The sequence below is a fragment of the Acipenser ruthenus genome, chromosome 53, assembly GCF_902713425.1.
Source record: "Acipenser ruthenus chromosome 53, fAciRut3.2 maternal haplotype, whole genome shotgun sequence".
Classification (NCBI taxonomy): Eukaryota; Metazoa; Chordata; class Actinopteri; order Acipenseriformes; family Acipenseridae; genus Acipenser; species Acipenser ruthenus.
Window position 1 is genome coordinate 181,463 of NC_081241.1, and position 27,309 is coordinate 208,771.

The 27,309-nt window shown below is 43.2% G+C and overlaps 2 protein-coding genes across 2 annotated transcripts; one reads left to right on the forward strand and one right to left on the reverse strand.

Annotated features, from left to right (window-relative positions):
• Positions 1 to 6,117, reverse strand: LOC131723141 (tripartite motif-containing protein 16-like). Its single transcript, XM_059016601.1, has 6 exons — positions 5,468 to 6,117; positions 3,535 to 3,630; positions 3,121 to 3,354; positions 2,838 to 2,997; positions 1,863 to 1,928; positions 1 to 915 (listed from the first exon to the last, which is right to left on the reverse strand). Exons 1-6 carry the CDS (start codon positions 6,047 to 6,049, stop codon positions 383 to 385), a joined length of 1,671 nt encoding a protein of 556 aa, XP_058872584.1. The 5' UTR covers positions 6,050 to 6,117; the 3' UTR covers positions 1 to 382.
• An 8,274-nt stretch (positions 6,118 to 14,391) lies between these two features.
• Positions 14,392 to 25,641, forward strand: LOC117965736 (tripartite motif-containing protein 16-like). The gene is made up of 6 exons (XM_059016521.1): positions 14,392 to 15,033; positions 18,967 to 19,062; positions 19,239 to 19,472; positions 19,627 to 19,780; positions 23,553 to 23,618; positions 24,720 to 25,641. Exons 1-6 carry the CDS (start codon positions 14,452 to 14,454, stop codon positions 25,250 to 25,252), a joined length of 1,665 nt encoding a protein of 554 aa, XP_058872504.1. The 5' UTR covers positions 14,392 to 14,451; the 3' UTR covers positions 25,253 to 25,641.
• The last annotated feature ends 1,668 nt before the right edge of the window (positions 25,642 to 27,309 follow it).

Genomic DNA, 27,309 nt, shown 5'->3' on the forward strand with positions numbered 1-27,309 from the left:
AATTTTTTTTTATTAAATCATATTACTAAAATCTGAAATATTAAACATTTTATGGAAATCAAAAAACAAAAACACACACACAATAAAGCAAACTTAAGTTCACTTTTTTAAAACTGTTACAGCACTGACTATTGGATGCCATTTTCTAAAATATATATAAAACATAACAATTCTTAAAAAAGAAATTAAATACAGTTATTTTGTATGAAATCCATTCGTTGCTAAAAACAAATAATTCACCTTGCTTTGCTCTGCAGGTGGCGTCGTTTTACCCCCTAACTTTCATCCAAAGTTGTGTCAGATTGAACATTCCCTTCACCCGAGGAGTGGAGAGGACAGACAGGGAGTTCAATACAAAGGGTTTCTTACAACACAAAACAGTCTAGTTCAGCTGGCAGATTGTTACAGACGAATCATAATAATGAAGCCTAAACCCAGGATAGAGCGGCTCAGTGAATGTGGTTTGGAATCTGTGCAGGAGGGTCATTGTGCCAGAGACGCCATAAAAGGACAGCGTGCCGGCATTAAAGTCCAGATACACTCCTATTCTGGGGGAGCGGGGGGCAGTTATTGTAGTTTCATTGTTATTGTGCCGGGCAGTGTAACTGGAAACAGAGCAGAGCAAACTCCAGGATTTGTCATTGAATCCAAGGATACAGGAATGATCCCCTCCTTTCCTGCTGATTCCTTTATATGTGACTCCTATAGAAGCCCCTACCCAACTCCACTCAATCTCCCAGTAACAGCGAGTCCCAGACAAACCCTCTCTGCAAAGCACTTGGGGATAGTAATCAAATCTCTCTGAGTGATCAGGATATCTCTGGGTCTCTCCCCTCAGTGTCACCTTTCTGTTCCCTTCAGACAGACAGAGCTCTCTATGCGCTGTGTTGGGGTCCAGTGTGAGCTGACAGGAATCTGATTGAAGAGAAGAGGACGGGTAGAGGAGAGACGGTTAGAAAAGTCAAATCACTGAGAAAATCAACAGTCATTGTCTGCTGCATCCTCACATCCTGTTTATGTGTGTGTTGTTTTAATTATTTTTTTTAATACATTTTGACCACTTTTTTAAACTTTTAAATTGCATTCCCTGCCTCAAGATGGCTTCCCGCGGACTGGCATGGACCTCTCAGAACTACATTTCCCATCATCCTCCTGCTCACTGGTAATTCCATCTCAATTACATATGTGAGCAGGAGGATGATGGGAAATGTAGTTCTGAGAGTCTTATGCGGGTACATGTGAAGCTATCTTTAAACCCTCTTGATTGTTTTGTTTATTATAATTCCTCGATCTTATCAAACTTCTTCAATTGGAACCAATCAAATGCAGCTCTGCATACAATTACAGTTCACTTAATGTTCCTACAGGGTATGTGTTGCCATTTTCCCCACTCAGACCCCTTGCTTACTAAATATCTTCAATAGAATATCATCAAATATCTGTCTAATATTTTAATGAGCAATCCATCCCACAAGTGCAGTGATACTGCAATATACATTTACTACCAGCACAGGATGACTGGGAGGGATAACTGATCATTTTACCCCACAACTGGTTTCACATGCATTGTACATGTATTAAAAGATGGGATGATTATCTATTCAGGGATACCAAGATATTTAGGGAGAGAAAGGTCTGAGTGGAAAAACAGGCAACAAATGCCCCTCCCCCAGTCATTCTGCATGTATTCATCTGAACCAATACTTGTTGGAGAGGAGTGTAGATTAATGGCTTCACAATTACTAATAAATAATAATAATTGCTGCCCTCAAGCTCCACCCCTCCCTGTTCTGTAGTGTTAGCTCTTCTCACAATGGAGTGACACATCTTTCAATCAAATGTTTCAGTGCAAACTGACTTACATTTTAAAAACTCAGCTCTGTTCCTTGGCTCTGGAGCCTGCAGACTGTAAACTGCAACTTCATTCACTGGGCAGAAAAAAAGAGAGAAATAGAATTGAAACATGTGGATTAATACACAACACACACAAGACTCCAAACAGCAATCTGAAAAGAAACAAGGCTTATTCACGGAATTTCAGGATGTAAAAATCCATACTTAAAGATGTTCATAATTACAATGAATATGTATTCCTTCTGTATCGGAGCAGCAGCCAAAGTCAATGTGAACACGTCTGCCACTGCACTGGAGTCTTGGGTTCCTTCCTCTCCATCACATATCTTTGCCCAACAGTACGGTGTCCATATTAGGACACCCTTGTGCCTCAATCATACAACAGTCATTGTCTGCTCCATCCTCACATCACTCCCTCTTATCTGCTTCATCAGTCCCTGTTCCATCCTCCCTGCTCCCTCCTACCACCTCCCTGCTCCCTCCTGCATGCACCGTTCTCCCTCCAGTCTGCTTCATCACTCCCTGCTCCCTTCTCCCTGCTCCATGTTGCCTCCTCCCACTTATGTGCTCCCTCCTCCTTGCTCACTCTTTCATGCTCCCTCCTCCCTGCTGTCACTTCCAGTCTTCATGCTGCCTTCTCTCTGCTTCCTCATCCCTGTTGCCTCCTTCCTGTCTCCTCCCTGATCTCTCCTTCATGCTCCCTCCTCTCTCTAACACCCTCTCCTCCATGCTCCCTGCTTAAAGCTCTCTTCTCCGTCCATGCTCCCTCTCCAATGCTCCATGCTCTGCCCTCCCTGCTCCCTCCTCCATGCTGCCTCCTCACTCCTTCCTCCTCTCTGCTCCCTCCTCCCTTCTCAATACTACATTATTTATATAGCCAGCAATCTGCAAGAGGTCTTTATTAATGTCTTGCAAGTCCTGCCCCTCCTCAAGCCATGGTCTATTTGAGAAATCTCTGACAAAGGAATCTATTTCACACCAACCTGTTGTGGTTATTTTGACTAATTCCCCCTTGCAGAAGTCCTCAATATAGTCTTTAAGTTCACATACAGCTTTCCTCACAGCCACAAAAGAGATGTCTGTATTGACAGTAACGCTGGGTAAGTCTCCAGCTTCAGGAGGGGCACAGAGAGACTGGAAATTCTACAACAGGAAAGTGGAGAAAAGGAGTTTTCAATGAAACAGAATGGGGTCCAAAACATTCCTGTGTAAAAGCAAGGATTCATTCAATTGGACTTGAGATTTTCTAACAAGCAGTGATGTTACCTGTAGAAAATGGATGTGATCCTCTGTCTCTGAAAGCTGTTTCAGCTCAGCGTTTCTCCTCCTTAGCTCAGCAATCTCCTGCTCCAGTTTCTTCATGCGTCCTTCAGCCTGATTCACTGCAGCCTTCTCGTTAGATCCAATCAGCTCAATAACCTCAGTGCGGATCTTCTCAATGGATCGGATCAGCTCAGTAAAGATCTTCTCACTTTCCTTTATTTCTATGCATGCAGATCTCTGAGTGAAAGAACACAGTAGAGGAGACATGGTTAGAATTGATATCAAAAACACATCAGGCATAGACAGTAAACTTCTGTAGATGTGTTCCAGTCCATCTGTTAATAATAATAATAATAATAATAATAATAATAATAATAATAATAATAATAATAATAACCCCCTCTTTTCAATACCCACTTTCAGTGACTCCACAGCCTGTTTCAGCTCCTCCACTTCTTTCAGTCTCTCCTGGATTCTCTGTTGTATTTCTGTCTGTGTCTCTCCCAGCTGCTTCTGTGTAGAAACACAGTGACACAGTGATATTTCTGACAGGGCATTGAGTGATATCCTGTCACACTCAATACAGACTATTTCAGAGCAGGCTGTGTTTTCACACCTCTCCCCCCTTTATATGAAGTTAGATTAACATAAGAACATAAGAACATAAGAAAGTTTACAAACGAGAGGACACCATTCAGCCCATCTTTCTCGTTTGGTTGTTAGTAGCTTATTGATCCCAGAATCTCATCAAGCAGCTTCTTGAAGGATCCCAGGGTGTCAGCTTCAACAACATTACTGGGGAGTTGGTTCCAGACCATCACAATTCTCTGTGTAACAATACACACATTATGCACACAGATACCCTAAGGGTCGAATGCACCAGCGTGGATTAACCACTAACCCAGATTAAATCAAGGATTATATTTGAATCATGTTGCACAAAACTTTAAACCAGGATTTATATGTAATCCTTGTTTAAAATTAATCCAAGGTTAAACGTTTAAAAGATTAAATATAATGAAATTGCACCACTCATTTTAATCCATGTTTAAATGTGATAGCTGAATTAAAAATCCCCAGAAGAATGAGCCCGTGAGCAGAAGGACTTCGCTGTGGAAGAAAGCAAAGGAAAGAGGGGACCAGTAGGGTGAGCGAAAGAAATTGTAGATTTTAACAAACAAATTCCTAAATAGGTTATTACAGTTCGTTTTAAACTAACTTAAACATATCTGTTTTAATCATGTAAAAATGTGTTTTAACGCACCAAATTAAGTTATTTTTTCTGCCCGATTTATATTGTATATCATGTAAATATTGTATTTTGTATATCATATTAATCTTGTATATTATTAATTTATATCATAGGAGATGCCCTTATGCAGGGTGAATTACAATTGTTACAAAAAATCACTTTATTTTTTACATACAATTATCCATTTATACAGTTGGGTTTTTACTGGAGCAATCTAGGTAAAGTACCTTGCTCAAGGGTACAGCAGCAGTGTCCCCACCTGGGACTGAACCCACGACCCTCCGGTCAAGAGTTCAGAGCCCTAACCACTACTCCATATCATATTAATCTTGTATATTGTATATCATATTAATCTTGGTCTTTTCTGCTTTTTTTAAATTAGGTGCTTCACTTTTCTGGGAATGTCATTTTTAAAAAGTTTAACTAAATAAACTATAATATCTTAAACAATGAAACTGATCTATGATTTTATTAAGTTGCAAGACATATATAAAAAAAACACTAGGAATATAAATCATGCTAATTTTACACTACAAATTCCAATGCACCACAAAACAGTTGAACAAATCCTTCTTACCCTGTGAGGCAGGGCTGAGGTCCTGCACGTGTAAATAGTGTGTTTTTATTTAATTGTAAATAATGTTTTTGATGATCAAGTTTGTGCTAGATATGGCAGGGCATATTCAAATCCAGGATTTTAATCCCACCCAAGTCTAGAGAGGAGGTGTCAGGGAGACTGTTCCTGGAGCGGGACCTCCTTTCTTGTTTGGTCAACTTTTATTTTCTAGTTGTTTTCAAGCAGTGTTTAGTTTTTAAATGTTATGTGTTTTTTATATCATAGAAAACCTCCTGTGTCTTTCCTGTCAATCAGTGATAGCCACACCCATAACAACACCCCTGTTACACCTTGAAATACATTGTAGTACATCATAGTTTAGAAAGATCAATTAAAAAACTAGGGCTCTTTAAATAGCTCTTAATATACAATTAAAATCTGATCTGATGTGAAACTGTATAACCTAGTAAACAGACATGTTAAATATCCCTGGGAATTCTTATCTTCTAGGATAGCTACAAGAAAATAGTTCAAACCCTTACCTGTTTCCCAGTCCTTTCTTTCTCAGCTGAGACTGTATCATGGCTCTTGTGATCCTCGTCTGTACACAACCAGCAAATACACGTCTGATCGGTTCTGCAGAAGACCTCCAAAACCTTCTGGTGTTCAGCACAAAGCTTCTGCTCCAGATCTCCAATTGCATTGATCAGCTTGTGCCTCTTGAAAGCAGCCCCCTCATAGTGTGTCTTGACGTGTGTTTCACAGTAAGAGGCCAGGCACGTCAAACAGGATTTCACAGCTTTGAACTTTCTCCCAGTGCAGAAATCACATGGCACATCTCCAGGTCCAGCATAACTTTGAGCAGGAGGAGGATTGAGTCCTGTCTTCTTTAATTTCTCCACAACTTCAGCCAGCATGGTGTTTCTGCCCAGAACAGGCCTCGGGGTAAAGGTCTCTCTGCACTGGGGGCAGCTGTAGACACCTGTATGATCAGTCTGATCCCAGCAGTTCTTAATACACCCCATACAGTAACTGTGTCCACATGGAATAGCGACTGGGTCCTTCAATAGCTCCAGACACACTGAACAGCTAAACTGATCCTCTGACCACAAGTTTGAAGCCATTGTTGCTGCAGTGAGACCGAGAGACTGACGATTTCACAACAGAAACTTCACTGTGCTGATTTCCTGGAATTGTGTACAGCTCTGAGAGGCGGGGTTTTGGACTGAGGCCAGGTTTAGACAAGCAGGAGGAGCAGAAACTGCTGAATCAGTGTGAGAGGGGCGGAGAGGAGAGAGTTGTGAGTGGGACTGGAGTTTGAGAATGGCATTGTCACAGTAACCCTTCTATAGCTACAGTATGTATTTGACTGCACTAGATATTCACTTCTGTGTGGGTCTGAATCCTCAGAAGATCACAAGGGAAGTGTTTGGTGGAGTTCGATCTTCGTGGGCATTAATCCACATCTCAAAGTCCATTAGTCCTCAACCACAAACTTGTCTCTGACCACCAACTGCTTTCTTCCCTCCAGTTCAGGGCAAGCTTGAGGCACAGAGTCTGAACTGCTCACCCCCCTAAGAGAACATGAAGAGCGGTCACTCCAGTCCAGGGGAGGCTGTATATTATGAGAACTAGACATGTTCTAGTGTTATCAGACACGGTGTGTATGTTACTGACATACTCATTTATTACAGGGCTGATTTCATGAGTTAAAACCATTTTATACAGAACAGACACTCAAACAAAGCTTACAATCAAGGGACCTACTTTTCAAATCTGTGCACTATTTGTTTTATTCATTTCAGACAATGTCTTCCCTCTCATCAGCAGAACATCATTCTCTCAGGTCCCTTCTTGTTTTGCTGTTGCTCGTTTTGTTTTCCACACTTCTTTATTTCCACTCTCTTTGACTCAGGTGAAGCCCATTGATCCTGCAGCCCCCACACTGGTTTCCTCTCCCCGTTCACTTCCTTCCTTCCTGTGTTACAGGTAATAGGACCCCACCTCCTGACCCCCTTCATCAAACATTTCAAACAGATTTCATTTCAATCAGCCAAGCTGCTGTGTTTTCATGAACAGATACAATCTGTCATTTAGAAAACTCCTGATAGATAGATATTAATGAACACTCATGGGGACCACACTGAGGTTAAATGTTTAAACGGCATCATGTTCTTTACATTTCTTACCTGATGAGGATTTTCTATGTCTGTTTCTGATTTGATTTTATTCACCATGCTTACTAACTATTCCAGCAAAACATTGCTTCTGAAAAGACTCCTGGAGGCTGATTGTGGGGAAGCGTATGACTGTTGCACGAGCTGCAGTGCACAATGCTTACCCTGTGGGCTTCAGTGCCCAGCGCACCACCAATATGCTTCCCCACCTCGTTTAAACACAATCAGCCTGGATAAGAGTTTTCAGAGGCAATTCTTGCTGGAATAGTGTCACAAAGACGGCCAGAGTGGGTGGCGTCAGACCAGAAAAGGAATACACAGAGACAGTGGTTGATGATGAGCTGAGTGCAATGGCTGCACTCAGCGTTTATTAACAAATAAAAGGGTTGAAAACAGCACAAAACACGGGACACGGCACTTGCGCCAAAATAAATAGACAAACAAAACGGACTAACACTAAACAAACGGTGCACGGAGAGACAAACAAACACGGTGAGTGAAAACACTTTAACTATTATTTTTACGATCTTTTCGCTTTTTAACTCTCCTTCTCCACACCCGTTCTCCACTCCCGAACACCTAACCCTGAGTGCAAGAAATGTGCGTCTATATATACTATTGTGCTGGGATTCAATTACTAATTAATTATTCACTTGAATCCCAGCACGTGAATTAATTCTGTGCAACCCCGTGCTCACATATTACATTTAACCAGCACGTGAAGTGATTTGTGCTCTCCTCGTGCCTAAATACAAATCTACACTTTAAATATACGTGAAACACAGACCCGTTTATATCCCGTGTACCAATGACTATACACCAACATTAACACACGCACGCAACATACATACACATAACACAAATGCACACAGGGGCGGGGCGCTTTGCCACATATACCCCCCCTTGTGCGCAGCACACATGGCCTCAACGGCCACCTCCCCCCTTAAAAATCCAGCAGTCCAGGACAAAGTCTCGGGCTGGGAAGGGAGGCTTCAGTGGGCCCATGGCTGGCCATGCTGTCAGCACCCCTGCCGGTAGTGGCACGGCTGACAGCCTGTTGGTCCCGTCCTGCAGCGAAAAAGCTGCGGTGGCAGGTGGTCCCCCGACCTCCCCCTTCTTCGTAGCCGGCAGCTCCCTCCTGTGGGGCTCCGGCCACAAGAACTCCTGCAGCGAAACTGCTGCTGGGGAAAGTGGTCTCCAGACCTCGTCCCCCTTCTTTGTAGTCGGTAGCTCCCTTTGGTGGGGCTCCGACCACAGTACTGCCGGCAGCGAAGAAGCTGCAGTGGGAGCAGGTCTCCGGACCTCCCCCACGATCTCCGGCAGCGAAACTGCTGCAGTGGGAGCAGGTCTCCGGACCTCCCCCACGATCTCCGGCAGCGAAACTGCTGCAGTGGGAGCAGGTCTCCGGACCTCCCCCACGATCTCCGGCAGCGAAACTGCTGCAGTGGGAGCAGGTCTCCTGACCTCCCCCACAATCTCCGGCAGCGAAACTGCTGCTGGGGTTGGTGGTCTCCAGACCTCCTCCCCCTTCTTCGTGGCCGACAGCTCCCCTTTCTGGGGCTCCGGCCACCGTACTCCCTGCGGAGGTATGGGAAGCAGAGACAGCTCCTGCTGTTCTGCTTCTGGCAGTGGCAGAGGCAGAGGCAGCTCCTCTGCTCCTGGAAGTGGCAGAGGCAGCTCCTTCTCCTCTGCTCCTGGAAGTGGCAGAGGCAGCTCCTGCTCCTTTGCTCCTGCCGGTGTAGGTGGCGGAGGCAGAGGCAGCTCCGGCTCCTCTGCTCCTGCCGATGTAGGGGGCGGAGGCAGAGGCAGCTCCTGCTCCTCTGCTCCTGGAAGTGGCAGAGGCAGCTCCGGCTGCTCTGCTCCTGCCGGTGAAGGTGGGAGCAGCGTGTAGTCTCCTGCCGATGGAGGTGGGAGCAGCGTGTAGTCTCCCCCTTTTTCAGGGGACTGGTGCTGCTCTGCCTCTCTTGCAGCGGACTGGTGCGGCTCTGCTTCTGAAGGGGAAACCAGCAGGCATTCTTCCTCTGCTGGTTGTGCTGGGGAAACCAGCAGGCATTCTTCCTCTGCTGGTTGTGCTGGGGAAACCAGCAGGCATTCTTCCTCTGCTGGTTGTGCTGGGGAAACCAGCAGGCATTCTTCCTCTGCTGGTTGGGCTGGGGAAACCAGCAGGCATTCTTCCTCTGCTGGTTGTGCTGGGGAAACCAGCAGGCATTCTACCTCTGCTGGTTGGGCTGGGGAAACCAGCAGGCATTCTTCCTCTGCTGGTTGTGCTGGGGAAACCAGCAGGCATTCTACCTCTGCTGGTTGTGATGGGGAAACCAGCAGGCATTCTTGCTCTGCTGGTGAAGGTGGGAACAGCTGCCTCTCAGGCTTCGGATTCCCGCGGTCCCCCCGTCTGGGCGCTGGACGCTCGCAGTCCCCCCGTCTGGGCGCTGGACGCTCGCGGTCCCCCCGTCTGGGCGCTGGTTCCTCCTCTTCATACTGGGTGGGGCATATGGCTAACGTGTGCCCATAAGCCCCACAGCCAGGGCATAACTCTGCTGCGAGGTTCTTTAAAAAAACCTCCCAGCCATCATCCTCGACCTCCTCCCTTTTGGGCTGTGGACGCCCCGACTCCTCCCTTTTGGGCTGTGGACACTCGGGTTCCCCCCACTCAGGCGTAGGACGTTCGGGTTCCTCCCACTCAGGCGTAGGACGCTCAGGCTCCTCCCACTCGGGCTGTGGACGCTCAGGCTCCTCCCACTCGGGCTGTGGACGCTCAGGCTCCTCCCACTCGGGCTGTGGACGCTCAGGCTCCTCCCACTCGGGCTGTGGACGCTCAGGCTCCTCCCACTCGGGCTGTGGACGCTCAGGCTCCTCCCACTCGGGCTGTGGACGCTCAGGCTCCTCCCACTCGGGCTGTGGACGCTCAGGCTCCTCCCACTCGGGCTGTGGACGCTCAGGCTCCTCCCGCTCAGGTACTGGAGAGGGCAGCGACTGCTCCTCTCCCTCTTGCTCACTGGAAGGCATCCCTCCCATGTCTGCAGCTAGGTAACCCAGCACCACAATGGTGAGGTCACGAACGGATGCCGGGTTGTGCTGTTGCTCCCAGTCCTCCCATCGTTTCCCATCTCGCATCTGCAGTGCGTGAATAACCATGGGGAGGTCACTGGCGAAGTTCCCCTCGGGGTGCACCAGCCAGTCCCATATTTCCCGGGACGGTGGGGAACCCGGTGGCAGTGGGGGTAGAGGGGTGGCTACTGCCCCGTTGTGGCTGTCCTCCTCCCAGCCCGGCATGCAGGATGAGGGCTGCAGCTGTTGTTGTTGTTGCTGCTGCTTCTGCTGCTTCCTGCAGCTCTTTCTTCCCATCCTCGCTTTATTTTTTTATTTATTTTTTTTTTTTTCACAAAACCCCCTCTCCTGGTCTGACGCTTGGAGGCGCTATTATCCCACGATGACACCACGTGTCACAAAGACGGCCAGAGTGGGTGGCGTCAGACCAGAAAAGGAATACACAGAGACAGTGGTTGATGATGAGCTGAGTGCAATGGCTGCACTCAGCGTTTATTAACAAATAAAAGGGTTGAAAACAGCACAAAACACGGGACACGGCACTTGCGCCAAAATAAATAGACAAACAAAACGGACTAACACTAAACAAACGGTGCACGGAGAGACAAACAAACACGGTGAGTGAAAACACTTTAACTATTATTTTTACGATCTTTTCGCTTTTTAACTCTCCTTCTCCACACCCGTTCTCCACTCCCGAACACCTAACCCTGAGTGCAAGAAATGTGCGTCTATATATACTATTGTGCTGGGATTCAATTACTAATTAATTATTCACTTGAATCCCAGCACGTGAATTAATTCTGTGCAACCCCGTGCTCACATATTACATTTAACCAGCACGTGAAGTGATTTGTGCTCTCCTCGTGCCTAAATACAAATCTACACTTTAAATATACGTGAAACACAGACCCGTTTATATCCCGTGTACCAATGACTATACACCAACATTAACACACGCACGCAACATACATACACATAACACAAATTAGTCTGTTTTTAATTGAATGGTCTCATTGTTGTCACGCCTTGGGATTCCCATGAATTTCATTGTGATTTTCTTTGCTTTGTATTGTACGGTGCTTTGAGATACTCTCGTATGAAAGGCACTATATAAATAAAATTTGATTTGATGTGTATGATTGGTACAAAATATTAGTAACACCTGCCATACCACTGTCAATAGGGTGTAGGACCACCGTGGGACTGAATCACCCCCATAACTCTACAGCACAGACATGTATCTGTTAGAAAGCCCACTTTCTGCCCTCTCATTGTAGTGCTGTCTCTGGGAAGTGGTCCTCCACATGCATAGAATAAGACACAGGTATGTGGAGCGCGTGATCCTGAGGGGAGAGAGAAGGAACAGGAAGAGAGTGTAGAGGGAGGAGGAGAGGTAAGGGCTGGGATAGAGACATAAGGAGAGGGGGAGAGTTGTGGAGAGCTTTTTTATTATCAAAATCATATTTTTCCATTAACAACATATGAGACATCTCTAATAAGTGTGACCTATTACCTAGTTTGGTGTGTGTTGTGTATTTTATTGTGTAATTCGCTGGGGGTCGGAAGGGGTGAAAAGAAACTAAATGCAGGGCTGCTTTTCTCACTGGCTCTTTCTTTGTCTGGAGTTTCTGTTTCTCACTACAAATGTGAGGGAATTCAACATTCGCTGCTATTGCCTGCTACTTGAGTCGACTACAATATGCATTGCAGGGGAAGCTACTGTACAGTCCTTTTAAAAGGACTAGAAAAGCTGGGAGAAAGATTGCATTGCTTTGAAATGCTGCTATTGAATCTACATGTATAGCATGCTGTGTTAAATTGGGATACAGGCAGAAGAACATGTTTTAAAATCACGAGGCCAGCACTTTAAATGTGATATCTACCCCATTTCTCTTAGTATTGTATTAACATCACTGCACTGCTCCTCGATAGGACTCTTATAAACTGGAGAGAAGAGCCACAGAATTCCCTGGACGAGATTCTGCTCTAGTGGCTGAAACACAGAGACAATATTTTAATAAGAAGGGGCTTGTATAAAGAGAACACTTTCTCAACAAGTGATGTTTTCATATGTGCGCAGAGCACAAGAGATCTCAGTGAATGATAAACGCTAACAAACGTCTCAGTTTCTGCTCAACCTGTTTATCGAAACCTGGCCTCAGTCCAAACCCCGCCTCTTAGAGCTTTATATAACTCCTGGAATTCAGAAACACAGGGAAGTTTCGTTTCTTGTGAAACCCATCCCTGTCTCTGTATCATCTCAACAGAAACAGCAGAAGCACATATTGTGATTCCAGCCCAGGATCACACTTCATGGTGAATCGAGGGTATTGACACAACTATTCCAATGGCTGGAGTTCCATCCTTCTTATATTCCTGTACAGAACTAGACACTCTAACACAGCAGTCAAACCCATTGTTAATACTGTGATAAATCAGGAGAAATGGACAGTCTAAACATGGAAACAAGCTTGTTCTTGTTATTCCACTTGTTCTCCTTGTTGAAGAAGAAAACTCCCCTCCCCTCCAAAAACAATTGAGAACTGAAGTGGAGGCATTTCTGTCCATTTTACCCACTCAGATCCCTCGCTTTCTAAATATATTGGTGCGTCTGAAAAGATAATAGCACCGTCTTCAAATACAAGCTAAAGATTGTCAGATTGCTATTTATTTTTCTTTCACAATGAAAATTCATAAATAAACTTATTTAAAATGAATAAATAAGGTTGTATTCATGTTTATATAAGAAATGTAATTTTCAATTTGTCAGTTTGACAATTTATTGCTTTTAAATTTGATCAGCAATAACTGCATGTAAAAGTTTTTTCTTAAATAAATATCATTCAAAATAGGTCATTTAAATTAAGCTATTGTTTATATCATCTATATATTCTTAATATTACATTTCTGATCTTTAATATCCTGAATGATTCAATTAGATTTTTGCTTAGATCTTTATTTGAAATGCTTACTAACTATTCCAGCAAGAATTGCCTCTGAAAACTCTTGTCCAGGCTGATTGTGTGGATACAAGGTGGGGAAGCATATTGGTGGTGCGCTGGGCACTGAAGTCCACAGGGTAAGCATTGTGCACTGCAGCCCGTGCAACAGTCATACGCTTCCCCACAATCAGCCTCCAGGAGTCTTTTCAGAAGCAGTGTTTGCTGGAATAGTTAGTAAGCATGGTGAATAAAATCTAATCAGAAACAGACATAGAAAATCCTCATCAGGTAAGAAATGTAAAGAACATGATGACGTTTAAACCTTTAACCTCAGTGTGGTGCCCATGAGTGTTCATTAATATCTATCTATCAGGAGAGTTTTCAAAATGAGCAATTGTATCTGTTCATGAAAACACAGCAGCATGGCTGATTGAAATGAAATCTCTTTGAAATGTTTGATGAAGGGGGTCAGGAGGTGGGGTCCTATTACCTGTAACACAGGAAGGAAGGAAGTGAACGGGGAGAGGAAACCAGTGTGGGGGCTGCAGGATCAATGGGCTTCACCTGAGTCAAAGAGAGTGGAAATAAAGAAGTGTGGAAAACAAAACGAGCAACAGCAAAACAAGAAGGGACTTGAGAGAAGGATGTTCTGCTGATGAGAGGGAAGACATTGTCTGAAATGAATAAAACAAATAGTGCACAGATTTGAAAAGTAGGTCCCTTGATTGTAAGCTTTGTTTGAGTGTCTGTTTTGTATAAAATGGCTTTAACTCATGAAATCAGCACTGTAATAAATGAGTATGTCAGTAACGTACACACCCTGTCTGATAACACTAGAACATGTCTAGTTCTCATAATATACAGCCTCCCCTGGACTGGAGGGACCACCCTTCACGTTCTCTTAGGGGTGAGAAGTTCAGACTCTGTGCCTCAAGCTTGCCCTGAACTGGAGGGAAGAAAGCAGTTGGTGCTCAGAGACAAGTTTGTGGTTGAGGACTAATGGACTTTGAGATGTGAATTAATGCCCACGAAGTTTGAACTCCACCAAACTCACTTCCCTTGTGAACTTCTGAGGATTCAGACCCACACAGAAGTGAAGGTCTAGTGCAGTCAAATACATACTGTAGCTATAGAAGGGTTACTGTGACAATGCCATTCTCAAACTCCAGTCAAATCACAACTCTCTCCTCTCCGCCCCTTTCACACTGATTCAGCAGTCTCTGCTCAGCCTGCTTGTCTAAACCTGGCCTCAGTCCCAAACCCCGCCTCTTAGAGCTTAACACAACTCCAGGAAATCAGCACAGTGAAGTTTCATTTCTTGTGAAATTGTCAGTCTCTCTGTCTCACTGCAGCAAGATGGCTTCAAAAGTATGGTCAGAGGATCGGTTCAGCTGTCCAGTATGTCTGGATCTATTGAAGGACCCAGTCGCCATTCCATGTGGACACAGTTACTGTATGGGGTGTATTAAGAACTGCTGGGATCAGACTGATCATACAGGTGTCTACAGCTGCCCCCAGTGCAGAGAGACCTTTACCCCAAGGCCTGTTCTGGGCAGAAACACCATGCTGGCTGAAGTTGTGGAGAAATTAAAGAAGACAGGACTCAATCCTCCACCTGCTCAAAGTTATGCTGGACCTGGAGATGTGCCGTGTGATTTCTGCACTGGGAGAAAGTTCAAAGCTGTGAAATCCTGTTTGACGTGCCTGGCCTCTTACTGTGAAACACACGTCAAGCCACACAGTGAGGTTACTCCATTAAAGAGGCACAAGCTGATCAATGCAATTGGAGATCTGGAGCAGAAGCTTTGTGATGAACACCAACGATTATGTGAGGTCTTCTGTAGAACCGATCAGACGTGTATTTGCTGGTTGTGTGCAGACGAGGAACACAAGAGTCATGATACAGTCTCAGCTGAGAAAGAAAGGACTGGGAAACAGGTAAGGGTTTGAACCATTTCCTTGTAGCTATCCTAGAAGATAAGAATTCCCAGGGATATTTAACATGTCTGTTTACTAGGTTATACTGTTTCTCATCAGATCAGATTTTAATTGTATATTAAGAGCTATTTAAAGAGCCCTAGTTTTTTAATTGCTCTTTCTAAACTATGATGTCCTAACATGTATTTCAGGGTGTAACAGGGGTGTTGTTATGGGTGTGGCTGATTGACAGGAGAGACACAGGAGGTTTTCTATGATACAAAAACACAAAACATTCAAAACAAAACACTGCTCGAAAACAACTAGAAAATAAAAGTTGACCAAACAAGAAAGGAGGTCCTGCTCCAGGAACAGTCTCCCTGACACCTCCTCTCTAGACTTGGGTGGGATTAAAATCCTGGATTTGAATATGCCCTGCCATATCTAGCACACACTTGATTAGCAAAAACATTATTTACAATCAAACAAAAACACACTGTTTACACGTGCAGGACCTCAGCCCTGCCTCACAGGGTAAGAAGGATTTGTTCAGCTGTTTTGTGGTGCATTGGAATTTGTAGTGTAAAATTAGCATGATTTATATCCCTAGTGTTTTTAATATGTATCTTGTGACTTAATAAAATCATAGATCAGTTTCATTGTTTAAGATATTATAGTTTAATTAGTTAAACTGTTTAAAAATGACATTCCCAGCAAAGCCAAGCACCTAATTCAAAAAACAAAAATATGACCAAGATTAATTGAGAGGAACGTGAAGTTACAGAGAGAACTGCCAGTGACTCTCTCTACAGCACGGCAGTGTGGGCAGCAGTGTGGAGTAGTGGTTAGGGCTCTGGGCTCTTGACTGGAGGGTCGTGGGTTCAATCCCCGGTCGAGGACACTGCTGTTGTACCCTTGAGCAAGGTACTTTACCTATATTGCTCCAGTAAAAACCCAACTGTATAAATGGGTAATTGTATGTAAAAATAATGTGATATCTTGTAACAATTGTAAGTCGCCCTGGATAAGGGCGTCTGCTAAGAAATAAATAATAATAATAGTTTACGTGTTTTCATGGTATTGGCGCAGCAAAAGTAAATCAGATGAAAGCACCATTTCACTTTTAATTTGTAGTTCCCAACACTCTGAGGTGAAATGTAGAAAAACATAAATCCCTGTCATACAGTAAGAGAAACAAGTCACCATAAACGTGTTTTATTTTTTTATAGACCCCAGGCACTTTTATCCACACATACAGTGCCTTGCGAAAGTATTCGGCCCCCTTGAACTTTGCGACCTTTTGCCACATTTCAGGCTTCAAACATAAAGATATGAAACTGTAATTTTTTGTGAAGAATCAACAACAAGTGGGACACAATCATGAAGTGGAACGAAATTTATTGGATATTTCAAACTTTTTTAACAAATAAAAAACTGAAAAATTGGGCGTGCAAAATTATTCAGCCCCTTTACTTTTAGTGCAGCAAACTCTCTCCAGAAGTTCAGTGAGGATCTCTGAATGATCCAATGTTGACCTAAATGACTAATGATGATAAATAGAATCCACCTGTGTGTAATCAAGTCTCCGTATAAATGCACCTGCACTGTGATAGTCTCAGAGGTCCGTTTAAAGCGCAGAGAGCATCATGAAGAACAAGGAACACACCAGGCAGGTCCGAGATACTGTTGTGGAGAAGTTTAAAGCCGGATTTGGATACAAAAAGATTTCCCAAGCTTTAAACATCCCAAGGAGCACTGTGCAAGCGATAATATTGAAATGGAAGGAGTATCAGACCACTGCAAATCTACCAAGACCTGGCCGTCCCTCTAAACTTTCAGCTCATACAAGGAGAAGACTGATCAGAGATGCAGCCAAGAGGCCCATGATCACTCTGGATGAACTGCAGAGATCTACAGCTGAGGTGGGAGACTCTGTCCATAGGACAACAATCAGTCGTATACTGCACAAATCTGGCCTTTATGGAAGAGTGGCAAGAAGAAAGCCATTTCTTAAAGATATCCATAAAAAGTGTCGTTTACAGTTTGCCACAAGCCACCTGGGAGACACACCAAACATGTGGAAGAAGGTGCTCTGGTCAGATGAAACCAAAATCGAACTTTTTGGCAACAATGCAAAACGTTATGTTTGGCGTAAAAGCAACACAGCTCATCACCCTGAACACACCATCCCCACTGTCAAACATGGTGGTGGCAGCATCATGGTTTGGGCCTGCTTTTCTTCAGCAGGGACAGGGAAGATGGTTAAAATTGATGGGAAGATGGATGGAGCCAAATACAGGACCATTCTGGAAGAAAACCTGATGGAGTCTGCAAAAGACCTGAGACTGGGACGGAGATTTGTCTTCCAACAAGACAATGATCCAAAACATAAAGCAAAATCTACAATGGAATGGTTCACAAATAAACATATCCAGGTGTTAGAATGGCCAAGTCAAAGTCCAGACCTGAATCCAATCGAGAATCTGTGGAAAGAACTGAAAACTGCTGTTCACAAATGCTCTCCATCCAACCTCACTGAGCTCGAGCTGTTTTGCAAGGAGGAATGGGCAAAAATTTCAGTCTCTCGATGTGCAAAACTGATAGAGACATACCCCAAGCGACTTACAGCTGTAATCGCAGCAAAAGGTGGCGCTACAAAGTATTAACTTAAGGGGGCTGAATAATTTTGCACGCCCAATTTTTCAGTTTTTTATTTGTTAAAAAAGTTTGAAATATCCAATAAATTTCGTTCCACTTCATGATTGTGTCCCACTTGTTGTTGATTCTTCACAAAAAATTACAGTTTCATATCTTTATGTTTGAAGCCTGAAATGTGGCAAAAGGTCGCAAAGTTCAAGGGGGCCGAATACTTTCGCAAAGCACTGTATGTATATTACAGGACACCCGAGTTTAATGACAATTAACGTATTTTGTCAACATGGAAATATACAGGGGAACACACTTATTGTGATGTCTATATCATTTATATTAAATGATTTATTGATATTTTAAAATGAACTCGGGGTTTCTGTGTTTTTAGGTCTTTTTTACATTTCTTCACAATTTGCAATTCTGTTTTAAATTCCACGAGTGTGTGAATCCTCCCTATTGAACTGTAATATAGCTTTAAATCCCACGAGCAAGAACAACCCTCCATTTCTAATTGTAATCTCGTTTTAAATCTCACAAGCGTGTGCAATCCTCCAATAGAAATGCAGGAATGTGCTGCCACTCAGTTTAAAGTATTCAGAATGAATCAATGATAGATTCAAGTCAGGAAGGAGGTTCATTGCCTGACTGCTATGAGAAATGTTTTTTTTTTTTTTGTTTTAGGTTATTTTATTGTATTTTTTCACATGGAAAGGGATGAAGTCAACGTGAATTGAGAAACCATGTCCAGTGTTTATTTCTGGTGTTTATTGGGTATACACTGATTTCATTGTTTTGTTTCAGTGCTGTTTTATCTGTGTTTATCGATTAAAAACTGAAAATCAGAAGGCCTAAATATCCATTAAAGAGAAAGCTGCTTCAGTTTCCTAGGTGCTTGACAAAACAAACATGTAACACATGCTAGATCAGCCATCATTCACTGTTACTAGTATGAAACAGTACCATCTAGTGGACAGCTACAGTGGATCAAATGTCTTTTTGTATTGCTTGCTGCTGTGCACTAGATGGTGTTGTATCTTACTACTATACACACATGTTGTCTGATCTAGCCTGTGCTACAGATGTCTATGGATTGCAACTAGAACTGAAGTAAAAAATATATTTGACTCAGAATTATTGCACACATTGTAAAGAGGTAAGGGGACAAGAAAATAGAAAATATATTTGAAATAAAATGATTCTGTCAGTTTCAATAGCATATTTAAAAAGGTCTGTGATGGGTGTGACAGGATATCACTGAATGCCCCATCAGAAATGTCACTGTGTCACTGTGTTTCTACACAGAAGCAGCTGGGAGAGACACAGACAGAAATACGACAGAGAATCCAGGAGAGACTGAAAGAAATTGAGGAACTGAAACAGGCTGTGAAGTCACTGAAAGTGGGTATTGACAAGAGGGGGTTATTATTATTATTATTATTATTATTATTATTATTTTATTATTATTATTATTAACAGATGGACTGGAACACATCTACAGAAGTTTACTGTCTATGCCTGATGTGTTTTTGATATCAATTCTAACCATGTCTCCTCTACTGTGTTCTTTCACTCAGAGATCTGCATGCATAGAAATAAAGGAAAGTGAGAAGATCTTTACTGAGCTGATCCGATCCATTGAGAAGATCCACACTGAGGTTATTGAGCTGATTGGAGCTAACGAGAAGGCTGCAGTGAATCAGGCTGAAGGACGCATGAAGAAACTGGAGCAGGAGATTGCTGAGCTAAGGAGGAGAAACATTGAGCTGAAACAGCTTTCAGAGACAGAGGATCACATCCATTTTCTACAGGTAACATCACTGCTTGTTAGAAAATCTCAAGTCCATAACTGGGACGGTTTCAGACAGACCTCTCCAATTGAATGAATCCTTGCTTTTCCCCAGGAATGTTTTGGACCCCATTCTGTTTCACTGAAAACTCCTTTTCTCCACTTTCCTGTTGTAGAATTTCCAGTCTCTCTGTGCCCCTCCTGAAGCTGGAGACTTACCCAGCGTTACTGTCAATACAGACATCTCTTTTGAGGCTGTGAGGAAAGCTGTATCTGAACTTAAAGACCATATTGAGGACTTCTGCAAGGGGGAATTAATAACAAAAACAGGTTGGTGTGAAATAGATTCCTTTGGTAGAGATTTCTCAAATAGACCATGGCTTGAGGAGGGACAGGATGTGCAAGACATTAATAAAAAGCTCTTGCAGATTGTTGGCTATATGAATATTGCAGCAGGGAGGAATGAGCAGGGAGGAGGGTAAATGAAGAAGGGAGCAGAGAGGAGAGAGCATGGAGGAGTGAGCAAGGAGCATGAAGGAGGAGGGAGCAAGGATTAGGGAGGATGGAGGTGGGAGCAGGAGCAGGTAGGGAACAGGGAGGAGGGAGCAGGGAGGAGTGTGCATAAGGAGGGAGCAGGGATGACAGAGCAGGGACTAATGAAGGAGGGAGCAGGGAGAAGAAAGGAGGGAGCATGGAGTGATGTGAGGATGGAGTAGACAATGACTGCTGTATGTTTGATGCGCAAGGGTGTCCTAATATGGACACCGTACTGTTGGGCAAAATATGTGATTGAGAGGAACGAAGATATTTAGTAAGCAAGGGGTCTGAGTGGGTAAAATGGCAACACATACCCTGTAGGAACATTAAGTGAACTGTAATTGTATGCAGAGCTGCATTTGATTAGTTCCAACTGAAGTTTGATAAGATCGAGGAATTATAATGAACAAAAACAATTAAACAGCAAGAGGGTTTAATTAATAGCAGCAGCAGTTTATTAAAGACAGAAAAATAAAGAGGAAACTTATCCAAAGTCAGAAATCAATCTCAAGTAAGAATTATAGATCAAATCTATTGATTATCAGCCTTAAACATCACTGTCTAAATATACTTGTGTATAAAATAGCAGGGAGCATAGAGGAGGGAGCAAAGAGGAGGGAGAGAGCAGGGAGAATAGAGGAGGGAGCTTAGAGCTGGAAGGAGGGAGCATAGAGGAGGTCAGAGAAGAGGGAGGAGGGAATAGGGAAGATGGAGCATAGAGGAGGGAGCAGGGAGGAGGGAGCAAAGAAGGTTGAGGTGTGAGCATAGAGGAAGAAGGGAGGAGGGAGCAGGGAGTATAGCGGGATGAGGGAACAGGGATGAGGGAGCAAAGAAGATTGAGGTGGGAGCATAGAGGAAGAAGGTAAGAGGGAGGAGAGGGTATAGAGGGATGAGGGAACAGGGAGGAGGGAGCAAAGAAGATTGAGGTGGGAGCATAGAGGAAGAAGGGAGGAGGGAGTATAGAGGGATGAGGGAACCGGGACGAGGGAGCAAAGAAGATTGAGGTGTGAGCATAGAGGAAGAAGGTAGGAGGGAGGAGGGAGCATACAGGAGGGAGCAGGGAGGAGAGTTCCTAGAGAAGGGAGCGGGGACTAGGGAGCATAGAGAAGGGAGGAGGGAGCAGGTGAATTGTGTGAATTGTGACGGGTTAAATTAGGTGTGATCCTTCATTTTCCATTTTCCATTTCCTATCTTCAGCCTCGTGTGAAGCTCGTCATTTGTGAACAGGGTTCAGGTCAATTCCTTTTTTTCAATCTCAATAACTTTTTAAAATCAGTTCCCATTCCCTTTTAATCAATTCCAACACATCATTGATCACAATTGTAATTAGCAGTATTCTGTTAAAATGAGATTCTCACAGTGGCAACACATTACATTGAATTCACTCCTGTTTGTTAGTCAATTAAATCAACTTCAGATGAAAGATGTTAAACAATCACAACAATTATTATAATGTCTCTAAAATATTAATTCCAATTCCTTTGAAGGAATTGCTTTTAAAAAGGAATTGCCTCAACCCTGGTTGTGCATTGCCTGTATATTAAACACAAAGAAACACGCAACTCTGGCTATGTACAGGACACCCCCGAAGAGACTGCAACCTCAATCCACCTTCTAATACAAACTAATGAACACCCACCTTAGTAAGCAAATGTTATTTTATAGTACAGCCCCGACAGACAACCCAAGATTAAATACTTACAGCACAGCAGTCCTTCACGTCTGTATTGATAGAGGGGATTGTATCTTACAGGATCAGATATGACAGGCTCTGTATTAATAGAGGGCATCGTATCTTACAGGATCAGATATGACAGGCTCTGTATTAATAGAGGGGATCGTATCTTACAGGATCAGATATGACAGGCTCTGTATTAATAGAGGGGATCGTATCTTACAGGATCAGATATGACAGGTTCTGTATTAATAGAGGGGATCATATCTTACAGGATCAGATATGACAGGCTCTGTATTAATAGAGGGGATCGTATCTTACAGGATCAGATATGACAGGCTCTGTATTAATAGAGGGGATCGTATCTTACAGGATCAGATATGACAGGCTCTGTATTAATAGAGGGGATCGTATCTTACAGGATCAGATATGACAGGCTTACTCCCCCCACACTGGGGAATACATGGCAGCATTAACTTAGGATACTTGATGATAATAACCTGGCCAATTAGTACTTCACATCACACAGTACTAAGCAGCTGGGCTATTTTTCGCAAACATGTTAGTAGTTTTATAGTGTGTTTACTGTGTTAAGTAATAATATCTAATTGAACTGAATGCGTTTTAATTTCAGAGTTTATGTAGAAATGGAAGGACAGAAAGGAGCTGTACAATATCTATAGAATACAGCATGGGGTGGTGTGTGATATGAGAATGTAATGCACACCGAGGGGGGTATCCAGGCATTACATGCTCACGTATCACACACACTCACTCACACACACACCCTGCCTATCACACACATACGCATGCACACACACACACACACTGCCCCATGCAATATCTTTATAATCTCTGCTGAACTCCATAAAGTATTGTATTTAAAATAGCAATAACTTTGATAAGGTGAACACAGTTTAAAATAACGTTTGCATTGTGTGAGACAGTACAGAGAAAACCGCAATTGCTGTGGTCTGTACTAGGAGTGATACGCGACTGCAACCAAAGAGAACACTTTGAACTTAAAAACAGCACGTTCCCTTTCAAGCACGAAATGGGTATCAACCACTTTAAAAAAATAAATAAAAAATTAAAAAAAGAAACTCTTCTGATAATAAGCTAACGTTTCCTGATCGCCCCAAAACAGCAAAAAAAAACAACGTCTGATCACTTGTGGAGAAGGGAGGAGAGAGCAGGGAGGATGGAGGAGGGAGCAGGTAGGATGGAGGAGGGAGCAGGGAGGATGGAGGAGGGAGCAGGTAGGATGGAGGAGGGAGCAGGGAGCAGGAAGGAGCAGGGAGGATAGAGGAGGGAGCAGGTAGGATGGAGGAGGGAGCAGACAGGATGGAGGGAGCAGGGAGGAGGGAACAGGGAGGGGGAGGAGGGAGCAGTCAGGAAGGAGCAGGGAGAATGGAGGGAGAGCAGGGACGATGGCGGAGGGAGCAAGCAGGATGGAGAAGGCAGGATGGAGGAGGGAGCAGGGAGGATAGAGGAGGGAGGAGGGAATAGGGAGGAGGGAGCAGGCAGGAGGGAGCAGGGAGAATGGAGGGGGGAGCAGGGAGGATGGAGGAGGGAGCAGAATGGAGGAGGGAGCAGGGAGGATGGAGGAGGGAGCAGGGAGGATGCAGGTGGGAGGAGGGAGGATGCAGCATGGAAGAGGGAGCAGGGAATAGGGAGCAGAGAGGATGCAGGTGAGAGCAGGGAGCAGGGAATAGGAAGAAGGGAGGATGAAGGTGGGAGCAGGGTGGAGGGGGGAGGGTGGAGGGAGCAGGGTGGATGGAGTAGGGAGCAGGGACTGATGAAGCAGGGAGGAGGGAGTGATTTGAGGATGGCGCAGACAGTGACTGTTGTATGTTTCAATTCTATTTCTCTCTCTTTTTTTCTGCCCAGTGAATGAAGTTGCAGTTTACAGTCTGCAGGCTCCAGAGCCAAGGAACAGAGCTGAGTTTTTAAAATGTAAGTCTGTTTTCACTGAAACATTTGATTGAAAGATGTGTCACTCCATTGTGAGAAGAGCTAACACTACAGAACAGGGAGGGGTGGAGCTTGAGGGCAGGAATTATTATTATTTATTAGTAATTGTGAAGCCATTAATCTACACTCCTCTCCAACAAGTATTGGTTCAGATGAATACATGCAGAATGACTGGGGGAGGGGCATTTGTTGCCTGTTTTTCCACTCAGACCTTTCTCTCCCTAAATATCTTGGTATCCCTGAATAGATAATCATCCCATCTTTTAATACATGTACAATGCATGTGAAACCAGTTGTGGGGTAAAATGAACAGCTATCCCTCCCAGTCATCCTGTGCTGGTAGTAAATGTATATTGCAGTATCACTGCACTTGTGGGATGGATTGCTCATTAAAATATTAGACAGATATTTGAAGAGTGGATGATATTCTATTGAAGATATTTAGTAAGCAAGGGGTCTGAGTGGGTAAAATGGCAACACATACCCTGTAGGAACATTAAGTGAACTGTAATTGTATGCAGAGCTGCATTTGATTGGTTCCAATTGAAGAAGTTTGATAAGATTGAGGAATTATAATGAACAAAAAATCAAACAGCAAGAGGGTTTAAAGGGTTCATAAGGTCCTTTGTATTTTATTCTGTTACATGTTCCCATGTGTTGCTACTGCTGTTTACGTGAGGTGTGTGTATTGTTTTAATTATTTTTATTTTTTTTACATTTTGACCACTTTTTTATACTTATAGATGGCTTCACATGTAACTGCATGGGCCTCTCAGAACTACATTTCCCATCATCCTCCTGCTCACATATGTGATTGAGATGGAATTACTTCTGAGCAGGAGGATGATGGGAAATGTAGTTCTGAGGGGTCCATGCCGGTCCGCGGGAAGCCATCTTGAGGCAGAAAATGCAATTTAAAAGTTTTAAAAAGTTGTCAAAATGTATTAAAAAAAATAATTAAAACAACACACACACCTTCCATAAACAGGATGTGAGGATGCAGCAGGCAATGACTGTTGATTTTCTCAGTGATTTGACTTTTCTAACCGTCTCTCCTCTACCCGTCCTCTTCTCTTCAATCAGATTCCTGTCAGCTCACACTGGACCCCAACACAGCGTATAGAAACCTCTGTCTGTCTGAAGGGAACAGAAAGGTGACATGCAGGAGAGAGACCCAGATATATTCTCATCACCCAGAGAGATTTGACTACTGGGAACAAGTGCTTTGCAGAGAGGGTTTGTCTGGGACTCGCTGTTACTGGGAGATTGAGTGGAGTGGGGGATGGGCTTCTTTAGGAGTCACATATAAAAGAATCAGCAGGAAAGGAGGGTATGGTTCTTGTCGCCTTGGATTCAATGACAAGTCCTGGAGTTTGTTCTGCTCTGGTTCCAGTTACACTGCCCGGCACAATAACAATGAAACTGCAATAACTGCCCCCCGCTCCCCCAGAATAGGAGTGTATCTGGACTTTAATGCCGGCACGGTGTCCTTTTATGGTGTCTCTGACACAATGACCCTCCTGCACAGATTCCAAACCACATTCACTGAGCCGCTCTATCCTGGGCTTTGGCTTCATTGGTATGATTCCCCTGTAACAATCTGCCAGCTGAACTAGACTGTTTTGTGTTGTAAGAAACCCTTTGTATTGAACTCCCTGTCTGTCCTCTCCACTCCTCGGGTGAAGGGAATGTTCAATCTGACACAACTTTGGATGAAAGTTAGGGGGTAAAACGGCGCCACCTGCAGAGCGAAACAAGGTGAATTATTTCTTTTTAGTTACGAATGGATTTCATACGAAATAACTGTATTTAATTTATTTTTTAAGAATTGTTATGTTTTAGTTATATTTTTAAAAATGGCATCCAATACTCAGTGCTGTAACAGTTTTTAAAAAAGTGAGCTTAAGTTTGCTTTATTGTGTGTGTGTTTTTGTTTTTTGATTTCCATAAAATGTTTAATATTTCAGATTTTAGTAATGTGATTTAATAAAAAAAATTAACGTGATAGACTGACTTTTTCTTATTTCTTAATACTCATTAACATGGTTTTTCAAATGAGAATGAGAAAGAAAGAGGGGAATGAGAGAGAAAGAGGTCTAGTAAAGCATAGGGAAGCATTGTAAAGCACAGAGAGGTGTGGTAAAGCATAGGGAAGCATTGTAAAGCACAGAGAGGTCTGGTAAAGCATAGGGAAGCATTGTAAAGCACAGAGAGATCTGGACTCTAATCCTGGGCTTGAGACTCAGCTCAGTGATTTGGATTCCTGAACAGCTTCTTAGTAAAGGTATTATTCAGCATGCCGCCGCACCGTGAACTAATAAGAAAAGACTTTCAGTACCTGGCAGGCTCTTGTGACATATCAGGAGGGTCATTCTCTTTACTCCTTCTTCTTCTCCTTGGAGTCGGGTCCATGCCTCTCTCTACTGAATCACTCGTTCCTCAGTTAGCTGGGTTTCTCCTCTGCAACACAATTGAAACAAGTCCGTTGTTAAAGAGTACAGCGCTTCAAATGTCATTTTTCTTTCTCTTTCTTTAGAGCGGCCCCTTATCTTTTCATGCTGTTTGAAATCATCCCGACCGCTTCTTGTTATCACAGTTACTCAAATGCTGGGTTCGTTTTTGGAAACGTCTGTGTTGCTAATTGAGTGCCATGGGAGCATTGTATTTTAAACAAATTTGTATCAATTAAGATTATGTTTCATTTTGAATTATTAATTTTGAACTTTAAATATACAGGTTAATACTAACAGTTACAACAGCACTTAATAGGAAAAAAACTATGATCTTTTTGTATGTTTTGTCCAGTTGTTCTGCTTGGATTTTGGTGTCTGACCAAATTTATATTCGAGCTTGAGTTTCTCGCACTGTTCATGTCGTTAGGGTTACCCGATTTGCCCTGAAAAACTAAATAAGACGTTCTTTTTCTCCAAGTCACTGACGCAGAACCAAAATAACAGTATTGTGCAGTAAAGAAACAAGGACCAGGGGTCGCAAATGGAGATTAGATAAAGGGGCATTCAGAACAGAAAATAGGAGGCACTTTTTTTACACAGAGAATTGTGAGGGTCTGGAACCAACTCCACAGTAATGTTGTTGAAGCCGACACCCTGGGATCCTTCAAGAAGCTGCTTCATGAGATTCTGGGATCAATAAGCTACTAACAACCAAATGAGCAAGATGGGCTGAATGGGGCCTCCTCTCGTTTGGAAACTTTCTTATGTTCTTATGTATTTAACACAATAATAGTTAAATAATGAAACATCTCGGGTGTATTTATTGCAGATGATAAGAACTCGTTATTTTCTTTATATTGTCATCTCAAAACATGTAAATTGTTTAGTTTTTGAACGGCGCTAACACAACCTAATATCACTCTGCTGTTATCCTGCTGAGCACACCGATGCAGTTTTGTACTTAAAAAAATAAATAATAATAATTTATATATAATCGCAAAAAGGGCGATTTAACAATTTTACTGTGTCTGACCGGGACAAAAAAAAAACGAAGTCTGTTTTTGCTCTACTTGTTTCCTCAGAATATGAACCAAACCACGCGCGAAATCTTTACCCCGAGTGGTGTTATAATTCGTTTTCTTAGTGAAGCATTGAGTCTTACAGTTGTATGCTTTTGTCTTAGAAAATATCAGTTTACAAAAGCTCGCTTATTTTGAAGA

Excerpts from the sequence above, each read along its gene's own strand:
- LOC131723141 (XM_059016601.1), bottom strand. The coding sequence starts at position 6,049 with ATGGCTTCAAACTTGTGGTCAGAGGATCAGTTTAGCTGTTCAGTGTGT. Across the intron at positions 3,631-5,467 it reads AAGAAAGGACTGGGAAACAG|AAGCAGCTGGGAGAGACACA; the intron begins GTAAGGGTTTGA and ends GTTTCTACACAG. Across the intron at positions 916-1,862 it reads CAGAGCTGAGTTTTTAAAAT|ATTCCTGTCAGCTCACACTG; the intron begins GTAAGTCAGTTT and ends CTCTTCAATCAG.
- LOC117965736 (XM_059016521.1), top strand. The coding sequence starts at position 14,452 with ATGGCTTCAAAAGTATGGTCAGAGGATCGGTTCAGCTGTCCAGTATGT. Across the intron at positions 15,034-18,966 it reads AAGAAAGGACTGGGAAACAG|AAGCAGCTGGGAGAGACACA; the intron begins GTAAGGGTTTGA and ends GTTTCTACACAG. Across the intron at positions 19,473-19,626 it reads ATCACATCCATTTTCTACAG|AATTTCCAGTCTCTCTGTGC; the intron begins GTAACATCACTG and ends TTCCTGTTGTAG.